At 33.7% G+C, this 22,676-nt stretch overlaps 3 protein-coding genes across 3 annotated transcripts; 2 read left to right on the top strand and 1 right to left on the bottom strand.

Annotated features, from left to right (window-relative positions):
• Window positions 1–72: 72 nt before the first annotated feature.
• Window positions 73–8,362, top strand: LOC125061149 (adenylyltransferase and sulfurtransferase MOCS3). Its single transcript, XM_047666374.1, has 11 exons — window positions 73–336; window positions 670–770; window positions 1,004–1,137; window positions 1,359–1,479; window positions 2,046–2,196; window positions 3,008–3,094; window positions 4,524–4,638; window positions 5,444–5,554; window positions 5,946–6,052; window positions 6,991–7,216; window positions 8,195–8,362. The coding sequence occupies exons 1-11, from the start codon at window positions 235–237 to the stop codon at window positions 8,347–8,349; spliced, it is 1,410 nt and encodes a 469-aa protein (XP_047522330.1). The 5' UTR covers window positions 73–234; the 3' UTR covers window positions 8,350–8,362.
• A 179-nt stretch (window positions 8,363–8,541) lies between these two features.
• On the top strand, window positions 8,542–10,474 carry LOC125061151 (protein ANTAGONIST OF LIKE HETEROCHROMATIN PROTEIN 1-like). The gene is made up of 2 exons (XM_047666377.1): window positions 8,542–9,009; window positions 9,603–10,474. Exons 1-2 carry the CDS (start codon window positions 8,542–8,544, stop codon window positions 10,422–10,424), a joined length of 1,290 nt encoding a protein of 429 aa, XP_047522333.1. The 3' UTR covers window positions 10,425–10,474.
• Window positions 9,005–11,026, bottom strand: LOC125061154. Its single transcript, XM_047666379.1, has 2 exons — window positions 10,480–11,026; window positions 9,005–9,561 (listed from the first exon to the last, which is right to left on the bottom strand). Exons 1-2 carry the CDS (start codon window positions 10,819–10,821, stop codon window positions 9,079–9,081), a joined length of 825 nt encoding a protein of 274 aa, XP_047522335.1. The 5' UTR covers window positions 10,822–11,026; the 3' UTR covers window positions 9,005–9,078.
• Window positions 11,027–22,676: the final 11,650 nt, after the last annotated feature.

Here is a 22,676-nt window from a genome sequence, read left to right as displayed (position 1 = left end):
AAAATCAAAAATAATAAATTCCTTTGACATTGACATTAGAAAGCAAGCGTTGACGGTTGAGTGAACGTCTAAAGACAGTGATAAGTGCGTATTGGACTATTGGTCAACATCCACGCGGTTACAAAAATAGAAATTTTCGCGTAAAATTTATAAACAATGGTGTTGTTTGTTTTGTAAAAGATTCGCCGAGTTGACTTAAAATATTTCATCAAGTATTCAAGATATTATTTTAACATGGATTTTATTAGCAAACTAGAGAAGGAAATTGAGGAATTACGACAGAATTTATCGAGTAAGGAACAAGAATTACTGTCTATAAAACATGAAATGGGAACGGTATGTTTATTTAATTTCTTTCACTTTTGACTAATCAAAGAAACGTTTTGAATTGTGATTTTATATTCCGTATTCGGCTAAGTATATATAGCTAAATGCTAAAAGTGGTACACATTTAAGCTATTGCAATATACGTGTATAAAAATATTTTTGTTAGTCAAATATGCAACTATTTTTAAAAGTTCGAAAGTCATTTTAAATTACAAATACTGTAGAAAGGAGAATACCTTTTAATCTATAAACCGTGTTAATGAATCCAATATGAGACAACTAAATGTTTTATTATAATTTTTATGCAATTGATTGATTTATATAATACATATTTTATTCCAGGCAGAAATACATATGGATAATCAAAATGGATCTAGCCTAGAACAAACAAATGCTTTAAAGGTCCAGTTTGGTGAAACACTACCTAAATGGGCAATAGAAAGGTACTATCTACCTCCTTTTATGAGAAATTTACTATATATGTTATATGTTACCCTCGAGTAATGTAAAGTAATGAGTAACTCTTTGCTTATGTGCTAATTGAGTAAAGGAAGAAAACTAATAGAACCCCAAATTTCAAATCAAAAGTATGTAAGATATAAGTCACGTTGTTTGCATTCATCTTATGACTGTATTTTCTTTTTATAGTTTAATTTTTTTTAAATTGGATTTACAGGTACAGTAGACAAATTTTGCTGCCAGAAATAGGTGTTGGTGGACAAGAGAAATTAATGCAGGGCCGAGTATTAATAGTCGGGGCTGGTGGATTGGGATGTCCAGCTGCTGTGTATCTAGCCGGTGCTGGAGTTGGTAAGAGTATTATTTAAAACTAAGATTATAAACTAGCTTGTTTTTTATCTTTTTTAGGAACATGATACTACTATACTACTGTGTGTGTGTCTGCTTGGTTACAACTAACAGATAACCATTAAACAATTTACAAGAATACAATTAATTTCTTAATGTTATGGTATAATGTAAGCATGCTCTGGTTCAATATATAATTATGCTTAATTTGATTATGTTTTCAGGGGAAATTGGCATAATAGACTATGATACAGTTGATCTAACAAATATACATAGACAGTTTCTGCATACAGAAGGAGATCAAAATATAAGCAAAGCTGAGTCTGCTGCTAATAGTTTAAGAAGGTACATTTAATTTATTCACACCCTGAAGTTATACTTGTCTACTATTAAATGTGATATGCAAAAACATTATATACCCACTGCTTTATGTATTCAACGAAGAGCAATTAACATTGTCAACAACCAGTTACTTTCGAGCAGCTTGATCCCTTAGCATTGCCTAGAGATGTGGGGTCTCTCTGCCCTGGAGTTTTTCAGATTATTACCTGCAGCTGAGATTCATCATCGGACAAGGCAGAATACAAAATACCATCAGTATCACCTCAACATTCAAGCATTTCTTAAGGCAGTTTTTGCCGCGCACCACCTCTATATGGAATCAGCTGCCCACTGAAGTATATCCAAACAAATTAGACTTAGGGTCCTCAAGAAAGGAGTACCAATACTTAAAAGGCCGGCATCGCACTGGCGAGCTTTCCGGCAATGTAAGGGTCCATGAGCGGCGGTATCACTTAACATCAAGTGAGCATACTGCCCATTTGACTCTTGTTACAGAAAAAAAAAGTTGTTGTTTATCTCCATGTTCCAAGCTATATTTAATTGTTCTGAACCTCATATTATTGTTTCAGTATAAACTCCCGCATAAAGGTGACACCGTATAATGTACAGTTCGATTCAAAGAACGCATTAGATATTGCATCAAAATATGATATTATTTTAGATTGTTCGGACAATGTACCAACAAGATACTTGCTTAGCGATGTGTCTGTTTTGACTAAGGTAAGGAGATAAGTTTGAAGTAGTAAGATAGTCTATATATTGTTATATTGTTTTGTATGCTGTAAATAAATAAAAAAAGTGCCTGCGTGCAAAGTATACATGTCATGAAACTTCTTTGTAAATTAATTATTACTAAGGTAAAAGCCCCAATAGATGATCATGTACCAGTATATGATCACTCCATGTATTTGTATATCTATATTCACACTGTTTACACACTGAATACATGCTCTTTTTTTTTTTTAGATTGACCTGGTAGATTGCTAAGCTGGTGAAGCTTGTGTTATAGGTACTTGGCAACGGATATACATACATACTATAGATAGATAGATGTATAAATTATATAAATACATATTTAAACACCCAAGACCTAAGCACAACACCAAATGCTCATCACATCGATGTTCGTCTCAGCCGGGGATCGAACCCGGGACCCATGGATTCGCAGTCAGGGGTACTAACCACTAGACCAATGAGTCGTCAATGCTAATGATAATATAAATAAATAAAAAAACCTGCGTTTACTGCACAAGACGTTATGCGTCAGAATTGCCATCTAAAGTTCTAATATGTAACTACTGAACGAATACATCAACCAATAGCGTGTATTTTAAACATGCACCATGTACCACGTAGTAATTGTTATCTAGTTACCCACAGGGGCTTCCTATTTCCTATGGACCAGCGATTAATGGGGACAAAAAAAAATCCGTCTTGAATAAGGCTTTTATTTATTTAAATTCGCCACTCGTTTGCAAAAATTAAAGAAATATTACTCAAATTTAAAAATCATATTTCATTATTTTTTCAGATTCCTTTAATATCAGGAAGTGCGCTAAAAATGGAGGGCCAACTCACTGTTTATGGATACAGAGCAGACAAAAACCCGAGTGAAAAGGTAGTTTAATTCTAAACCTATCTGGAAATTAGGGAGTTCAAGTACAGTAATCCGCGATAGACCTGATTATAAGAAATCGCGTTGTAGGAGTGTTCTCGTTTACAGATACCAGCAAACATCTTGAACAAATTTCCTTGCCTGCGCAGAAGCGACTTTTAGGTATCACTTCGGTGGTGCGCGGCGGCGATGATTGGTAAATCAGTTGACGTTTGTGTGTACGATGCGCAAACTTTCCCCCACTCCCTTGTTTAATGCTCAAGAAGTTTGCCGGTATGTGTAACCGTTTTTGTGAACAATTAAAAGAATAAGAACACGAATGAAATAAAGTTATTTAGTTTAAAGAAAAGCAAAAGTACGGAAAACTAATTATGGATTTGATTAATTATAAATAATAACATTAATATATAATAACTTAAGAAATCTCCGCGTTATAGGGGTTTTTTTATAGAACAGGGGCAAACGGGCAGGAGGCTTACTTGGTGTTAAGTGATACCGCCGCCCATGGACAATCTCAATGCCAGAGGGCTCGCGAGTGTGTCTCCGGTCTTTTAAGTATTAATGACTGAATTAGAAACCTTTATGTCTAGCCCCTGAAACGTATCGTTACAATATCCACTCAAATCCCTTACGTAATACTTGAACGCTCCCCTATCATAATCTCATATAATTCGTGAGATAAAGAACTTGGCCCCATTCAGAGATCCGATTTTTAAACCATTTTTAGACGTGACAACGTCTTATAATTCGATGGAGCCGGCTGCATGCACGAATAAACATGACGCAAACGGCGTTACCTCGCTCTGAGGCGTTCCATTTAAGGCTTGAAGTGCAAGCGAGAACGCGGAACGAGCGACAAAGAGCCACAATCGGCCTCCGCGTTCGGCTCAATTCAATTGTGATTTCCATTTACCTCCTTCTCTATATCGATACAAAATATCTATCAAACAAATAAAATTAAAATTTTCTTTTGAAGAATGCAACCATTCCATCAGTATTTTCTTATGACGTTGTCACGTTCAACTATCGTCAGTAAACCGGCTTTATTTGAATGTATCGTACTCGTTAAATGGACCAACACATTAAAAAAATAATTAAACCAGTTGTTCCTGAGGTATAGAGAGACAAACTCTTTAGCTGTATAAGCAGTGATCTCATCCCTGAGGTCGTAGGTTCGATCCCAGCTGTGCTTAACCAGCTTTCTATATACGCATTTAACATTCGCTCGAACGTTGAAGGAAAACATCTTAAGGAAACCGGCTTGACTTAGACCCAAAAAGTCGACGGCGTGTGTGAGATTGACAAATCTTGAAATAGATACAGAAATCTGAGGCCCAGACCTAAAAAGCGCCACTGCTTTATTTTTATTTAAATTTCATACATAAAGTCTACAACTATTTTTTATGATTAAAAATTAATTATTTCCTTCCAGGACACGACATATCGTGGTCCATGCTATAGGTGTGTGTTTCCCAGTCCACCGCCTGCAGAATCAGTGGGCAGCTGCTCAGCCAACGGGGTCGCCGGTTCGGTGCCTGGAGCTATAGGTATATAAAAAGTATTTTTCGGCCGTTCAAGTATTACGTGAGCAGATTTACTGCAATTCTCTGAATAAAACCGAAATTAGACAAAAGATAATAGCGGGTTGTTCGGGGTATTTGTTGTTTCTCCGAGGGAGTCGGTACGTAATAAGTTTAAAGAATTAAATATTATGACACTATCTGGTCAATATGTTCTAAAAATATAAACGATTTTAAAACAAATGGTGACTTTCACCAGTATAATACGCGAAATAGAACTAATTTGAGTGTACGACCAACCAGGCTTCAAAAGATAAACCACTCCTTATATGGAAATTGTATTCGTTTTTACAACAAACTCCCAAACGAAATTAGACAATCACTGAATAAATTCAAAACTCTCGTTAAACGTAAATTAATTAATATAGCTTTTTATAAATTTGACAAATATTTAAATCCTAATCATTGGGATTGATTTGCTCCAGATCAAACAATTTGTATAACTCAAAACTTAGCGATTAAAAAGAGTGGCGGAGAGTTTCTTGCCAGTTCTTGCCTGCTCTACGTCCTTGACTTTCGAATTAGTAAATGTAAATTTAGAATCAATTTAACATCTCTTCTGTTGACGTTCATAAAGTTATTTTGAGTTTTATTCTATTGTGTTTTTAATTAAAGTCAACCATTGAAATTATAGTGTATGATCAATACATATGAATTGTTTTTCAAATCAATTCTATGATGAGTGATTTTGTTTAATTATAATCATTAAAACATTAAATTAATTAATTAAAAGTGGTGATTTCATCTGTATACCCGATTTATATTATTTCAGGAGCCCTGCAGTCGTTGGAAGCGATCAAATATTTGGTCGGTCAAACTAAAGATAAACTACTGGTTGAAAGACTACTATTGTTTGATGGTGAAGACATGACATTTAGGACAGGTGAAAAATAACTAGTTTTATATTTTAAAATATTGTTTAAATTGTAAAAGGTCGGCAACACACACGCGTAGCAATGTCTATGACAAATAATTATGTAATAAATGGGGAATTCTAAAATGATGTTATCAATTATGTGTGAAGTATCACTGGAATTTGATAATATTTAATTAGTATGTATGTTTGTTTGTTTCTTGGCAATGATGTCGAGATGACGTTCAGGTATATTCGAATTTTCTAGAAGAGTAAATTTATATTTAGAAAATTTATCAAAATAGATTCAGTCGTTTTTGAAGACATTATTTGTTTATTTCCAGTTAAAGAATATATAATATTAATTTTAATATTATTCCAAGACTTAAAAGTATTTTTATTAATATGTCATTTGTTTCAGTGAAGTTGCGCGGGCGCAACTTAAAGTGTCCGATATGTTCGGACAAGCCCACAATCACTAGTTTGGTCGACTATGAGATGTTCTGTAACTCACGCGCCCAAGAGAAGGTATTTATACTTTTTTTGCATATTACTGATTTTTTAAATTATTTATTTATTTATAAAAATACATACAGTATCCTCACAGTATTAAACCAAAATATATATAACATTAAATACATAAGATACACCCTACTGTGAACTCTCTGCGAACATATAACTATGTCGATAGTTCTGTTTAACTAAAGGAAATGAATGTAGATTATTTATTTTTACTTAAGTTTTTTATTTAAATTTAAATTCCTTTTTTAATGTTTCTGAAACAATGTTTTAGTATAAGAAGGACAAGACTTAAAGAAGAGTGTTAGCGGTAGACTCCATTTCGTCGAAGACGAATTAGATTTTGACATACACTAAATAAAAGTAATGTAATTATCATTAAAATTGTATTAATTGTTACTTTTATATACATAATAGTGTAGTTATTATTAAAATTGTATTGATTACTTAGTTTTTATTAATATAATAGTATAATTATCATTAAAATTGAATTAATTGTTAATTTTTATTAACTTATACACATATTCATATTATAAAAGAAAACACTGAAACAATAACATATTAATACAAATACTTTTAAATCGTCCTGGAAGCTCAAACAATATTAAAATTGATAATTTTTGGTATAAATATTTATGAACTCTTTGAGAAAATTCGAATATACCTCAATGTCATCTCGAAATCAATGCCAAGAAACGAACAAACATACATAGTATTTAAATATTATAAAATTCCAGTGATATTACACACACAAATGATGATCAGATTTTAATTATTATTAAAATCGTATGGGTTATAATTCTTGCTAAGTCTCGTTTCTGAGTTGCGAGTGAAAAAGTCGCTGACTTCTTTTTACTAGACAAAGAAGAACGGCAATACTTATTACGCTGCATGAATTCGCCTTAAATGAATCTATGAAATTAATCTAGATCATACAATATTTTCAGGATCTCGACCTAAAAATCCTAGGACCAGAGAACCGAATATCTGCCACGGAATTGGCGGACAAACTGAGCGAAATAGATTTGGAGCAGCGCCATCTGTTGGTCGATGTTCGAAGCGAGCCGGAGTTCAAAATGTGCTCCATAGATGGCGCTGTCAACTACCCGCTAGATCAGATGTATAGGAATTTTGATGATTTGTTGGGGGAGATTCGGAGATGTACTAGCCATGGTAAGTTATATATGTGTCTCTAAATCTCTATATTAATTATTTATAAGTAATCTTAGAAAAGTGAAGTCGTAGGTTCGATCCCCGGCTGTGAATCAATGGACTTTCTTCTGTGCGCATTTAACATTCGATCAAACGGTGAAGGAAAACATCGTGAGGAAACCAGCTTCGACCGGAAAAAGGCGACGGTGTGTGTCAGGCACAGAAGGCTTATCACCTACTTGCTTATTTGATCGACAAATGATTATGGAACCAATACAGAAATCTGAGGTTAAAGTAACTTTTCGTCGCCTTTTGTGACGCAAAAGTTTCTACCCTCCTTAAAAAAATTTAAGACATTTTTTTTTCATTGAAGTCATTTTATTTACACATCGATGTACACAGGAGCATCACAACTTTTTTTTTATGTAGCAGTCATACGGGGGAGGGTCACCTGATGTTAAGTAATACCGCCGCCCATGGACACTCACATTGCCAAGGGGCTCGCAAGTCCGTTGCCGGGCTTTTAAGTATTGGTATTCTAAGTAAAATGGATTCTTAAATAATTCAGTAGGCGGGCAGGTGGTTCCACATTGTGATGGTGGGCGGTAAAAACTGCCTTAAAAAACGCTCGGTTTTGGAAAGACGGACGTCGAGGTGATACGGGCAGAATTTCGCATTCGGCCTCGACGTCCGATGATGAAGAAACTTATCGCTAATAAGCGATCTCTTTCAGGCAAGAGAATCATAGATCATAAAAAATATGGAGTTTTAAAGGAAAAAAAATCCGGCAGTTTCTTAGCAATAGCTTCTGGAATATATTTCGGATATCGAGTTCTATTCCAGTACAATAATTGAGGAATACTAATTACGCATTGATAATTAGTAAACACTGATTATGTATGTACCTACTAAAAACATTGCAAATTATCACTGCCAAATTGTATCCAAATTTGTCCAGTCCCTATAGCGTCCATTCTAAAAATATTTTTTTTCTTTCAGTGACATTTATCTGTCGCCGAGGCAACGACTCGCAAATAGCGGCCAAGCGTGTGTTGGAGGAAATAGAAGAAAATCATCGTTCAAAGATTAAAGACCTATTTGGCGGTTTACACGCGTGGTCGAAGAATGTCGATTGTAATTTTCCTATATATTAAAAGTTTTGTTTAATCTATTTATTTTATTTTGACCATTCTTAAATGAGAATAAAACTACCTAAACGTCCGGACTTTTATTTATATCAATAGTATTACTTTTGAAGTTATACTTCTTTTGGCGCGTAAAGCCCCGTATTCATGGTAAACATTTGTTTAGCAACAGTTGCTAAACATTGTTGGTGAGCGGCGAGAATGTTGCTAGCAACTATGTTTAAATCAATACAGGTTGTCCACACGCCAGTCTGCGTTAAAATGTTGCCCGAGGAGGTAGTGTTGTTGTGTTCTCTGTATCAGATGTATAGAATCTCTAATAAAAAAAAGAGAAAAAGATGGTGGATTCGAAATTATCTTTTGCAAAGAGAAAATTTGATGAGTGACCTCAGAATGACAGATGGATCATTTTGTAACTTTACGAGAATGTCGAAAAGTGATTTCGAACATCTTCTAGAAATGATTGGTCCATCAATAGCCAAAAGGGAAACAAATATTCGTCAGCCAGTTTCACCTCAAACGAGGCTGGCTATTACATTACGGTATCTTGCAACTGGAGATTCATACAGTTCTCTTTCATACACATTCAGAGTATCAAAACAATTGATTAGCAAAATTATACCAGATGTATGTCAAGAACTAATTAACTCACTAGCAGGATATGTCAAGGTACAAGAACACTATTTGTGTAATCAAGTATTTTATTAATTAAAAAACACAAAAAAAAAACAGTGTATGCTATTGCGTTGATTCATCACTGAGATAGTTAACTAAGTTTAGTATAGCCGAATCTTCTGTTTCGTCTCGTAATGCATCTAGTCTATTTGTTTCGTGTCTCTCAATTTCCCTTATTTCAGTTTCCTGAACATTATTTGGTGTTGATGATGGATGAGAAGATGCCGTTTGATATCCATATGTATTATATCGTCCCATTTTTAATTCATACAGTATATTATTAATATGGTACTTTGCCTGTGTCACGGCTTGGTCATCTTTAACACTTCTTAATTCAGCAGCAATATATTCACCATATATATCAAATGGATCCTTCTTCTCCCTTTCATCCATCTTTTTTTTAGCACTTTTCAAAACCTCTAATATTTCATTTGATTCATCTGTCTTATTTCTTTTCCTCGAAGATGTAGATGTTGTAGCATTCGGCCTTGGTGATTGAGATGGCTCTGACTCCATACCACTTTCAAGTGCATTGTTTTCATCTACCTGTAAATTATTATCTTATTATATATTTATTTATTTTTTAGGTTCCAAGTTCGGAACAAGAATGGAAACAAATAAGTCGTGAATTCGAAATACGATGGAATTTTCCACATTGCATTGGGGCCATTGATGGGAAACACGTTATGATTGTGGCGCCAAATAATTCTGGAAGTGAATACTACAATTATAAAAATCAGTTCAGCATGGTACTTATGGCAATTGCAGATGGCAATTACAACTTTATTTACGCAAATTATGGAGCTAAGGGTCGGTCGTCCGACAGTGGAATATTTCAAGAAACACCGTTTTATAATGCATTGTTAGAAAACTCACTTAAACTGCCACGGCCTGAACCAATAACACAAGGCGGAACAGAAATGCCGTATGTAATTGTAGGTGACAGTGCTTTCGCGCTAACGGAGAACATCATGAAACCATATCCTGGCATTCATGAACGTGGGAACAAAAAGCGTATATTCAATTACAGACTATCAAGAGCTAGGAGGATTATAGAAAATGTTTTTGGCATTTTATGTGTGGTGTTCCGTGTATTCACTAAACCTATTCCGTTAAAACCAGCCAATTGTGAACTCGTGGTAATTGCTTGTGTATATTTACATAACTTCTTAAGACGTAACTCAGTTTCCAGATCCATATATACACCTCCACAAACTTTTGATTTTGAAGACTCTGAAGGTAACCTATTAGAAGGTTCTTGGCGAAGGGAACTAAGTTCGTTTCCTATGATTGATTTGCAAAGACGGGGCAGGCCTGCATCACAATCAGCTCTTTGTATTAGAGAACAGTTTGCCGATTACTTTATAACTCCAGAGGGAAGAGTTCCATGGCAAAATAATGTAGCGTAATTGTAATAATTTTACAGACAATAGTATAAAACAATTATATACAAAAACAACTTACTGTTTTATTCATAGTATCCGTTTCACCAGAAGTAGTTGCACCACATAACAAAAATTCCAATGGCTCGTAATAAATCCATTTACATTTTTCTATTGCGCCGCTGCCTGTAGTTTTTTTTGCCGACATCTTTTTTTTCTCTCTAGTAAATTGAGTACGCAGTACATGTATTTTAGTTTCTACGTCTTTTTTGGGTATATTTAGGACTTGAGAAATTTCTTCGAATGCATCGTTCTTTTTGTTTCTATCTTTGTATTGTTTTATAGAACAATCCCATAATAATGGTTTTGATTGAAATAATTCTATTAATTGCATTATTTTATCATTGCTCCACACTACTGCCATGTTTATAAACTGTTGCAAACTCGTCCACACACGTCAACAATTGTCGCTAAACTGATGTTTACGCTTGTCGGGCGAGAGCTTGTCAACATGATGCTGTCAACTCTGCAACACGCAGTGTTGCCAGCAACATGTTGACAGCAACTCCGCAACACGTTGATTCAACTTTGTTGCTCAACAAATGTTTCCCATGAATACGGGGCATTAGGGAAAAATGATGAGAGTAAACTTTTTCGCGCGGACACCGTCAAAAAAAACCGACACCCTGAAGCTAGCTATAGTCAACATTTTAGTTTTGTCTATGGAACAGCTTAATAATTAAATTCCGCTTAAAAGTAATCAGTAAAAATAGTCTTTTTGTTTTTAATTTGATGATTTTGTTTACCACAAATGCTTTAAAAGAAAATAAACATTCACGATTATTTTCCAAAAATGAAAAGTGGTTTACTAGTAGGAATTTAAAACATTTTTTGTCCGAAGTCTATTATGGGCCCCTCTTTTGTGAAAGCCCTGGAGCCGGGGCTGTAGTCCCGGTTGCCCTTTATGTCCTCTGAATATAAATTTCCCTAAAATAGTTGTTTATCTAAACAAAATATCTGCCAATGACGTTACTAATGTCGGCGGCAACTAGTTTTGAGTTGGCGCATTAAGCGACTTGTTTTTATTCCTGCTTTTTTCACTAGAATTACCAGTAGCTTAAGCGTGTAACCCTGACTCTTCGTTCGAATCACGGCTGTGCAAGAATGAATTTCTTATTCTTGCACTTGCTTCTACAGTGAAGGCAATCTTCAAGAAAAGAGCGAACCAATTCTTAAAAGACCAGCAACGCGAGCGCGCTCTCTGGCATTGATTATCCATGGGCGGTATCACTTAACATCAGGTGAGCCTCCTGCCCGTTTGCTCCTGTTCTTAAAAAAAAAGATCCTTTACTTGTCAAGGCCTACGAGACCTCGAGGTTCTAACGCTAGACCAGAGTATCTTTTATTTTAATAATAAAACAGAAATATATGTTTTGGGTGTATATTATGTATTTCATTCATAGTTTAATTCCTCTTCATCGAAATCGTACTGTAACTCTTCTTCTCTATCGTCTCTTCTTACTTTATTCTTTCGCAGTTTCTTTAAATGTTTCATCAGCGCCATATCATTACGTGAGTCCATGTAATCGCTTTGCCTTCTAGAGTTTTCTGATCTATTTTTAATTTCTGTTTGTTTACCTTTTTGCTTTTTAACTTTACGGGGATTTAAATTTAACCAGCGTTTCGTGTTTAATAAATCCACAGCCATTTTACTAGCGACTGAATGTAATTCTTTATTACTTAAATCACGTTTTCTTGAATGAATATCATTATTTTCGTCAATAATACGGTTACTTCCAGAATTAACATTATTAATTGATGAAAGTGCATTGCTTCTACAAACATTTTCCACGTTTCTTGCTTCTATTAATTCGTTATTGCGTTTGTAGGTAAAACCATGATTTTCAACGAATTTATCAGCTTTTTGCGGTTGGATTCTTCGTCCTACTATTATAGGTATTCTAACTTTCATTGTTTTGTTTTGATAATACACTGGAGTGGGATACTTGGAGGTGACTATTTCCACGTGCATCGACAGGGATATGTGTATCACTAAAAATAAATAATGATTATATTTAGAATAATATTATAACTAATACATAACCATATGGATATTGCCTGTTTGAATAAATAAATGATTATATATTAAATTATCGATTTAAGACTAATTTAACATATTTCTAAAACACAAATACAATATTGACAATATTGTTAACCCACATTAAACCAACGGCGCTACAAGTGATCAGCCTCCTGTGCCTGACACACGCTGTCGACTTTTTGGGTCTAAGACATGTCGGTTTCCTCACGATGTTTTCCTTCACCGTTCGAGCGAATGTTAAATTCGCACATAGAAAGAAAGTCCATTGGTGCACAGCCGGGCATCGAATCTACGACCTCAGGGATGAGAGTAGCACTCTGAAGCCACTAGGCCAACCCTGCTCACCTAATAATAATAATTAAAAATTAATATCTAACTTCAGTCCTAAGAGTGTTCAGAAATGTAATTTAAATATAAAATCTTAATACTAAATATTAGTTTCCATAATTATATAAATTATAACGACAATAAATTCATATCTCAAGTTCAAGTTTCTCATCCACAAGATTTAAAAATCTTTGTCGAAGTTCACATTTACTATGGTCTAACCAATTGCAACAACTTTTTTAGATTCTACCCTCATTTAATTGAATAAACAATAAAAATATAACCCGTATAAACATATAATGACAAACAACTTAACCAATATGGCCACTGGAAGGAACTAGCGTTTAAGATACAGGGTAGGCCTAGTTTAAACGCTAGTGCACATAGAGTTATTTTATGTACGAGGTTAACTAAAATTAATAGTGAGAACACAACGATTCGTTGCATATAGTGTTTATATAACCTTTAGAATGTAAGTACAAAATGTAATTGTTTTTTCGTCAAATAAAGTTATTTTTATTTATATTATATTTATTTATTTAATAAATAGAAAATTCAACAAATTTAAAAAGTTTGGTCCCTGCGGCATTTCCTCGCTGTATTACGATACATATTCGTTCGTACTATCTACCAGGCGAAGAATTAGAGTAATTGAATACTAATATATAACGAGGAGACATTCTTACAATAACTTTAACAAACAGAATAATAGTAATAAAACATTTGTTTAGATTTCATTTGAACATTGACCAACTGCTGAAAATTGGAAGTGGAATATCTTATTATGTTTATCATAATTCTCATGTATTTTATATAAGACTAGTAGACTCGGCCAAGCGTTGCTGTGGCTAAGATTTTTGTTATATTACATAGTAGTAAACTATGCAAGAGAAAAGGTCGGAGAACATCAATCCACCATGCTTTTTTGGTGGATATGCCATTAAATTATAGCTTATGTGAAACTTATGTTTTCTAGCGGTGGTATTTTAATAAAAAAAATTAATAAAAGGACGCTTATTGTGACGTAACTGTAAAAGATAGAGACATGCTGTCGCGACAATTTTTATAGATAGTGATGTGTCCTAAAAAATTGTAGTAGGTACATCATTTAGGTCTATCGCAGTGCACACGATTGAAGGAAGTTTTTTGTTTATTTTTTACACCTTGGGTTAGATTATTCAAGTTTTAGTAAGCATCCCTAATTTTTGAAGTGAAACTTCTTTATCGGGGTTGGAAAAAAATTTAGTGTAACATTTTTTCGTTACGCGTCACATTTTTCCGTTACGCGCCATCTTTTGAAGTGAAACTTCTTTATCGACGTATGGTCTCCCATACTTTCTCCCCTACTTTTGTAGCAGGTTACGCGCCATGTTGCTTTTTGAAGTCAAACTTCTTTATCGGCGATGGAAAAAAATTTACACACATTTGTCACATTTTTCGGTTACGCGCCATCTTTTTCTTGTCCCTACCACGGTTGATCCGAAGAGATTCGAAGCCATTAGTAACAAAAATATATAATAACGATAACAATGATAGTAATACTAATAATTCTATTACAATTAATGAAATTCTGTAATAATCTTAGTACTACATAGTAGTAGGTACAGTAATAAGTTAAAATGAAATAATTGTATTTGTATTCATGTCTATGATAATCACACAAAAGCCTTTTGTTAAACTTTATCTAATTTAACTTTATTTAACCAATTTCTGTAAAGTTGCATATAGTAGATCATTTTTCGAAAAATAAGGTCATAAAGAAGTTTCACTTCTTACGTGTGTACACCTAGTACACGCACACATTTTTTTTTGTAAATGAAACATATCCTATGTCACTCGGGAATAGTGTAGCTTGCCAACGGTGAAATAATTTTTGAAATCGGTCCAGTAGTTTCGGAGCCTATTCATTTCAAACATAAATAAGTATAGATAGCTTGTAATATATATTGTAGATATAAGCATGATGTGGTGAACTTTAACAAATAAATACACACTTACAACACAAAACGGTTAACAATTTAAACATCTTTGCAAATGTCTTAGCTTCAACGAATTGATAAATCGAAAATTCATTTCACGGTATCAGTAATTTCATTTTCCACAGATGCGATAATAAACATGTTTTAATCTGTCTATATCATTGGAGTAAATTTTTGGATTTTAAACCAAATGGTTACCTTCACCAGTATAATACTTGAAACAGAACTAATTTAGGCGTACGACCAACCAGGCTCCAGAAGATAAACCACGCCTTATATGGAACTTGTATTCGTTTTTCCAACAAACTCCCAAGCAAAATTAGAGAATTATCACTGAATAAATTGAAGTTCTCGTTAAATTAGTCAATAAAGCTTTTTATAAATTTGACGATTATTTAAATGATCTTAATCCTTGGGATTGATTTGCTCCAATTCAAACAATTTGTATAACTCAATGGCGATTAAAAAGAGTGGCGGAGAGTTTCTTGCCAGTTCTTCTCTCCCGCTTTACGCCCTTGTTTGCGAACTGGTTGTAAATGTTAATTTAGAATGCTTTCTCTAAACTTACTTGCATTCATTTCTGTTAGTTATTTATAAAGTATTTATATTTTTACTTTTTCATTTCATCATTTTAAATTTCGCTTTAATCAGTTTCTCTTTGATAGAATTGGTGATTAGAGGCCAACTAAAACGAAGTGCACAGCACAGGAAATGTGATCTCACTTGCCTATATAGATATATAAAAAGTAGCCCAAAAGTTGGGCCAACATTCCGTCATAGAAAGCGTGTCCAAAATCTAAGTATATATAGTTCGGCTTACATTTGACACGTGGACTATATCTACATTGTATGAGATGGCCCAAGCCCCTTTTCCATTAAACCCAAATGGCTGTTAGGGATGCGCGCGCAATTTTTATATCTTTCGAATGTTTTCATCGTTTAATATACATTGCTGGCTCACTTATATTATTTTGGGCAAAAAGATGCTTGTTTCTACAACAATTGTGATTACAAAGTATGATAATACTGATTCCATTCAAACGCTTGGTTTGTTAACCGTTAATGTGGAATGCAGGCAGAATGCCAAACTCACTTCCATCGCCAGATTTTACTAACAATATAACTTGTATTTGCATTTTAGCATATAATCAAGCGAAGAAATCGAGCAAATTGATTGGAAAAATATCTATTAGGTATCTATAAAAATAATCTATAAATATATTTTTATCATTCCATTGGAAATACATTCGTGAATTCCTACGGAATCTATGTAACATTTTTTTTATTATTTGGAAAACGAGCCTATGTATTTAAAAAGAGCAATCGCAGCCCATGGGCACCAATGTTTAGTGGTGCTTTGCCGGCCTTTGCTGGAGGGTATACTCTTACTTTAAACAATTGAAGGTCGTATCTCTCAGAGAAGACGCCCACCGGGAGTCGATTCCACAATTCGCGAGAAGCAGACCGTGGAAGACTTCCAGCCATCAAGGTGATGCTGATGGCTCGTACGGTATTGAAACGAATCAACCCAAACAACTCTTCAGAACACTCTCCATAGTATACTTAGAAATAGAGACGCAGTCTCTGCGACGTATGCTTAAAATATCTTGGACAGACCGCGTACGAAATACAACCGTGCTGGACAGAATGCAGAAGAACAAAGAAGTGCTTATGACGGTTAAGAAAAGAAAACTTGAGTATTTCGGACACGTTTTACGCAACTCCAAAAAATATGAGCTCCTTCAGCTAATCATGCAAGGCAAAGTGGCAGGTAGAAGGAGACCTGGCCGCAGACGCACGTCCTGGTTGAAAAACTTAAGACAATGGTTTGGTCAAAGCACCAAGTCATTGTTTAGAAGCGCGGCATCCAAAATTAAAATAGCAATGATGATCGCCAACCTTCGCAAGGAGATTACACTATAAGAAGAAGAAGTCTCTGTGTGGAGAGAAAGAATCAAGCCGATCAGTAATACGTTGGAGATTGACAATTCGACAAGCCCTTCGCTGAATTTGGTCAAAAGGAAGAAACTGGTATTTGGGAGTACCGGCCCGGAGATGTGAGCAGTATTCCATAAGAGGTCGTACTTGTGGTTGTATTTAAGACAGAAGCAGCAATGTACTGTTAACACAGACGAGAAATTGTTCAATACATAACATAATAGTCGTGTTTATTTGTAAGTCGTGACACTGGTCTCACCTCAGTACGTGATTTCGCCAACCCCTTGGATGGTTCAAAAGTTAACGGTTACTGTGATTGTGTTAAACTAAAATAATTAACTAAATAGCGAATTGTGTATAAATTAATGGCGAAATAAAAATAAACTTAAATAATTTAATTTATAATAATTGAAAATCTTATTAACTTTGAACAAAATTAATGAAAATAATTAAACCAAAAATTAATTATTGTTTGTTTTATATGTGCATATTATTTATCCAATAAATTTTGTTTCCAACACACAAATATACAGTGTTTACAATATTCTTAATTTACATAGTAGTAATAATAATAAAAATTGGATAAATAGAAAATTAAAGTATAAAAGTTTAGTTCCTGTGTACCTTTTATTAAGTATAATTTACCTTAATTAATAATTTTACCTTTATTTAACTTAAACCTTTAATTAGCTGTACACTTGAACCTCACGGCCCAAGAGTCTACTCCAAAGGGAACAAAAGCAAAGTTGAAGGAAAGACTCAAATAAGTAACTTATATTCAGAGAGCAAATTATCTCAACCTAAACTTGAAATAAATTAGGTTCTTTGATGTTTAAAAAATAATATGGCAAAAAGAATAATAAAAGTGACGTAAGCCATCATGATCTGATGATAACCTATAATATATTTTAATGGGTAATGTTTATTTCCTACACACAAATATACAGTATTTACAATATTCTTAACCTACATAGTAATAATAATTAATAAACATATTCTAAACAGTTCTAGTAAAACAAATTATTTTAATAAAAATAAACCGTCTCCAAAATGCACTAAAAAGGTTTTAATAATCATAATAAATATCTATTCGCTGTAAATCCACGGACGGCGGAGCTATGCTACACACAAACACTTTCGAATTGACTCCCTCGGCTATTTCATTATTTTTTCATAAAAATCTTAAAAGAAAGATAATTTAAGTTATTCATTTAAATGATAGTGTAATTTAGTTTTAGTTTACAGTTAACTGTAAATATTTTAGGTAACGATATGTAAATAAATATAAGGAAAAATGGTCCTCCGATTTCTGTGTCTGTTTCATTATCATATGTCAATCTAATAAGCAAGTAGATGATCAGCCTCCGGTGCCTGACACACGCCGTCGACTTTTTGGCTCTAAGGCAAGCCGATTCCTCACTATGTTTTCCTTCACCGTTCGAGCGAATGTTAAATGCGCAAATAGAAAAACCTACGCGACTAACCCGTCACTGCTCTGAAATAATTATAATGAATATTATATAAAGAATTCATATTTAAAAGATTTGGAAGCCACGAGGTAAGACAGTAATACACAAATAAAAAAAATATGTATAGATATAGTAGACCGAGGCGAATCGGATCACTTTTTCTTTGAGGTTGAGTAAATCATACTAAAGTGCTATATAATGTTATTTTTATTGATAAAATCGTAAGAAGTAACAATTACCTATGAAATAAATATTTAAAAACTTAAATCATACATATATTCTCTTAATTAGCTATTAAAAACTAAAAAAAGGAAAATATCCGATTCGCCCCAACTGTCGGGGTGAATCGGATCGTGCACAAAATATAACAAAATTTTAAGGTATAGTGTTAAATAACTTTGGAATCAGTAAAAATATATAATAATAAGATCAATTTTAATTATTGGCACATAATTCACATATACATATGGTCCTTTTTTCTGTTAGCTCGTGAACGGTGCTGAAAAACTCTTAGCAGCTTTACGCAAGGTCAACTCTTTGTTCTGGACTTAATTTACAGCCTCTTTTATTTTTTCCTGACACCATTCTCCGGTGGTCATGAAATAAATATGAATCAATAACCTCAAACATGTAATAAATCAGTTTAAAAGTATCATCCAATTCGCCCCTAAGGATATGATCCGATTAGCCCCATAATTAAGACTTAATTGAAATAAATATTTTAGACGTTAACCTCTAAGGTTATACTTAAAAGCGAATTGGTTCTTCAATATTAACACCTTGCTCAACAATATAAACCAAAGTAGTTAAATTTTAAGACAAATCCGTCATATGACACAAAGAAAACGTAAGTACGTAACCTTAGATGAGCGCCAAATTGCGACACACACAAAAAACCGAGTGGCTGACGAGCGACATTGCCACTGATCCACACGCGCGATCGAAATACTGCTTATGCTGGGAGGTGCTCAGTAAATGGAGAGACACAAAACTCCGGTTGAGTGCGTTCTATGTGAATGTGATATTTGAATTATCAACACATTTCTTATTTTGATCCGATTCGCCCTGTGATCCGATTCGCCTCGGTCTACCCTATTTAAATAAAATATTGGTAAAAGTTAGTAATCAACCGGAGAACCAAAACTGATTACTTTTTGATTTAAAAACGGAGGATTTTATCAATTCGACGTGTTTTTGTGTGTATGTTCATGGACCTTTCTCCGTGTACCGATATGGACGATCGATAATGAATACTATAGGTATATATTCCCAAAAAAGAAATCGACTTTCTACATAATAATTTATGACCATTAGTAAGAACAATTAGGATTGTCTACCAACTTCTAAATGAACGATCCAAATTGCGTACCAATTTTAAAAGGCCTCAATGGTGTCAATGGGCTGCAGTACCACTTAACATCAGGTGGGCTTCCTAACCGTTTGCACCCTGTTCTATAAAAAACGTTCGTCGATGTCTGATCGTCTATATATTATCTTTTATATAAATAAACTAATAAACACTTTAGACTCAGAGAGAGTTCATTCTCTTAGTAATTTAATGCCAAGCGATATAAATGAAAAATCTTGTTATTGGATACTTTTTGTTCGCTTATATTTATGGCTTAAAAGGAATTTATATATCAATTTACACCTCAGTACGGCATTTTGCAGACTTTTTACAATTGTCAAGAATTCAAATTATTATTGAAATACTGCTAATAGCGGTCAAGAGTACTTTTTTAATTGTTCGTTAGTTGTTTTCGAATGTTATTATAACACAAAAAGAGTGCAAAAACTTTAGTAGTTACCTCAAAAATACAAATGAAAAACGTGTATAATCTTAATATTTACGTTTGCGCTACGGAAATCATCTACAACGAAATTGCATACGAAACTATCTAGTTATTCAGTTAGATTCAACAAACCTTTTAACTTTATAATATATGTATAGCTTAATTTAATCTAAACTTCGTATCTAAACAATTAATTAACAAATACATTACATCATAGATCAAAGGTCAAATCGAAGCCAATTTTGAAAGGGCGCGAAATAATCAAAATGGCGTCGGTGGGTAAAGTATTGGCCACAATAAAAGCTGTCATCACTCGTTTGGTGTTCGCGTGTCATGGAATAATAGCAATTTGGCAAGTCACCGTTTTTAAAAATAACAATGAATATTGGTACTTGGCGTCGCCGATTCTCCTGTTGATTTTCGAAGGTATCTTCACGCTGACTGTCAAAAAGAATCAAGAGTGGAAATGGTGAGTGTTAATTGTTTAGTCAGCAATTAGCGTGTCATAGAGTATTCTATAGAATTGCATTTGAACTATTGATTTGATTTTTTTTCTTGCGGCCAGCAAATAGAGCACTGTGGATATAGAACCCAATTCCTACCACAGATTATATATATTATAGTATTTGTTTCTTCGATCGTTTTTATATGCAAGAAGTTTATTATCTTATTCGAGTCTTATCTTTGTAAAAAAAATATTATCTATGTGAACTGAACTTTATTCAAGTTCTTGTTATAAGACTTAAAACGATTAACTTTTAGCGATAGGGGAATATTTTACCCGGCGTTAATTATTGATATAATATAATTTGCATAATAGACCGCTTCTTGTTGACATTAATAAAATTGGAATCATTAACACCAACATATTCTACCTTTAACATATTATAAATATAAAAGAGTTACAACCCTTGGTTTTGGCTACAGATTTATGAATATGTTTCCTTTAAATTTACGATTTATTGGCAAATGGTACACAGTCGATTTTTGGGTCGCAATGTTTGTCGTACGAGCGACTTTAGTTATGAAAAATCAACGGTAAAGTACGCCACAAGCAGGGCTGCCTGTATATATACAATATTTATAGATGATTTTTGCAACTTTTAATAATACTTTGTGATTTAGATATTTAATTGTAAGATGGTCAAATCCAGGCTAACCAGAAACTCAAGTTCTTAACTATCCGTGTTAACGATTACTTAAGCTATATAAATAAGTTCATACAATCAAACTCCAAATTGTTATCGAATTGTATGTTAAATATATTTACTAAGCAGAAAATCTCCAAGGACTTCTTTATTCATAATAATTAATTTGTCACATAACTAAACCAGAATTAAAGCTAGATAATATTCAAATTTTACTTTGGGTATAAAAGGCGCGTCGTAACTGCCTTAAATTACCGGATGTGACGCTGTCAAGTTATACATTAAGGTTTTGCTATTTCCGTTCACACCCAGACTTTTGATATAGGAGAGTTGCTTGTTAAAAAAAACGATTTACGAAAATGAAAATAACTGTAACACTTTTTTATTTTAGCGATTTAGCTGGATAGGTTAGGCGCTGAAGTTCCAGTTTTCTAAAGACTAATTACAAAAGTGTACTTTGACCTTTCATTGCATTGGAGTTGTCTATGTACACAATTAAACCTTGCTTTTGAAGGATCTTAAACCAGCTATTCGAAACCGAGATTTGCGCTAAATATGTCTTCTGAGTGTCATTCATACGAAATCATAGTAATATAATACATGTGTGTCAGATACAGTTAATTATAATTTATTGATTTTGTTTGTATGAACTATGAAATAGTTTTAATTTGTTTTGTATTATGATTTACCTTCTGGGCTTTTCTTAAACAGATTTTCGGGTGTTCCATAAAAACATACAGCAAGGGCGGGGCTAGTATTCCCATCACATAAAGATTAAATTGTTACACACAAGTTTGTGTGTTTAAGTAGTAAAATTATTGTTTTTATATTGTTATTATAGCCTTTTATTTCAGATACTTTTACATCAAACACATTTATATTTCTTTATTCTTTTTAGGTATCTACGCCCTTTTTTGGAAGAGTCCTCCTCCAAATCCCGCAATTCCTCTCTGCAATGTGTCACTCTCTGCCATGTACCTGCTGATTCCTTAATTTGGTCTATACATCTTCTTTTTACCCACCTTTCTGTTCCTCTTGCCATGTGCCCACTGACTGTATATTATTATTACTATTAATCCTTTATTAATCCATACAACAATTGGTTAGTTTGCATTCCTTAATGTTAGTATTAGTTGTGTTAGTCTAAGTTAGATTTCTTTTTACTTTTTTAGTGTTTTAGTTTTAATTTGACCCCTTTCGTGGGGTGAAGGAGGGTGAAGCCTCCTCCATACTTTTCCATTCATCTTTGTCTTGAGCAACATTCATCCAGTTTTTCCCCGCTAATTCTATAACATCATCTGTCCATCTTTTCTTTTGTCGTCCTATACATCTCTTTCCAGTAGGTCCAGTCCATTTTGTTATTTCTAGTGTCCATCTTTTATCCCGCGCTCTAGCAATAAGCCCTGCCCATTTCCATTTATAGCGTATACAAGTGCATCTGACTGAAAATATCTACCATCAAAAGCCATTATATCAATTGACACAGCGAGATCCTATCTCCCTGGATATCATGGATCGTTTCAT

This window comes from Pieris napi, chromosome 23 (genome assembly GCF_905475465.1).
Source record: "Pieris napi chromosome 23, ilPieNapi1.2, whole genome shotgun sequence".
Taxonomy (NCBI): domain Eukaryota; kingdom Metazoa; phylum Arthropoda; class Insecta; order Lepidoptera; family Pieridae; genus Pieris; species Pieris napi.
This window is presented reverse-complemented; position numbering and strand designations above follow the sequence as displayed.

Coding starts and splice junctions, on each gene's coding strand:
- LOC125061149 (XM_047666374.1), top strand. CDS start 235: ATGGATTTTATTAGCAAACTAGAGAAGGAAATTGAGGAATTACGACAG. Junction 3,095..4,523: donor ACAAAAACCCGAGTGAAAAG/GTAGTTTAATTC, acceptor ATTTCCTTCCAG/GACACGACATATCGTGGTCC. Junction 4,639..5,443: donor TTCGGTGCCTGGAGCTATAG/GTATATAAAAAG, acceptor ATATTATTTCAG/GAGCCCTGCAGTCGTTGGAA.
- LOC125061151 (XM_047666377.1), top strand. CDS start 8,542: ATGTTGCTAGCAACTATGTTTAAATCAATACAGGTTGTCCACACGCCA. Junction 9,010..9,602: donor CACTAGCAGGATATGTCAAG/GTACAAGAACAC, acceptor TTTATTTTTTAG/GTTCCAAGTTCGGAACAAGA.
- LOC125061154 (XM_047666379.1), bottom strand. CDS start 10,821: ATGGCAGTAGTGTGGAGCAATGATAAAATAATGCAATTAATAGAATTA. Junction 9,562..10,479: donor CGGATACTATGAATAAAACA/GTAAGTTGTTTT, acceptor AATAATTTACAG/GTAGATGAAAACAATGCACT.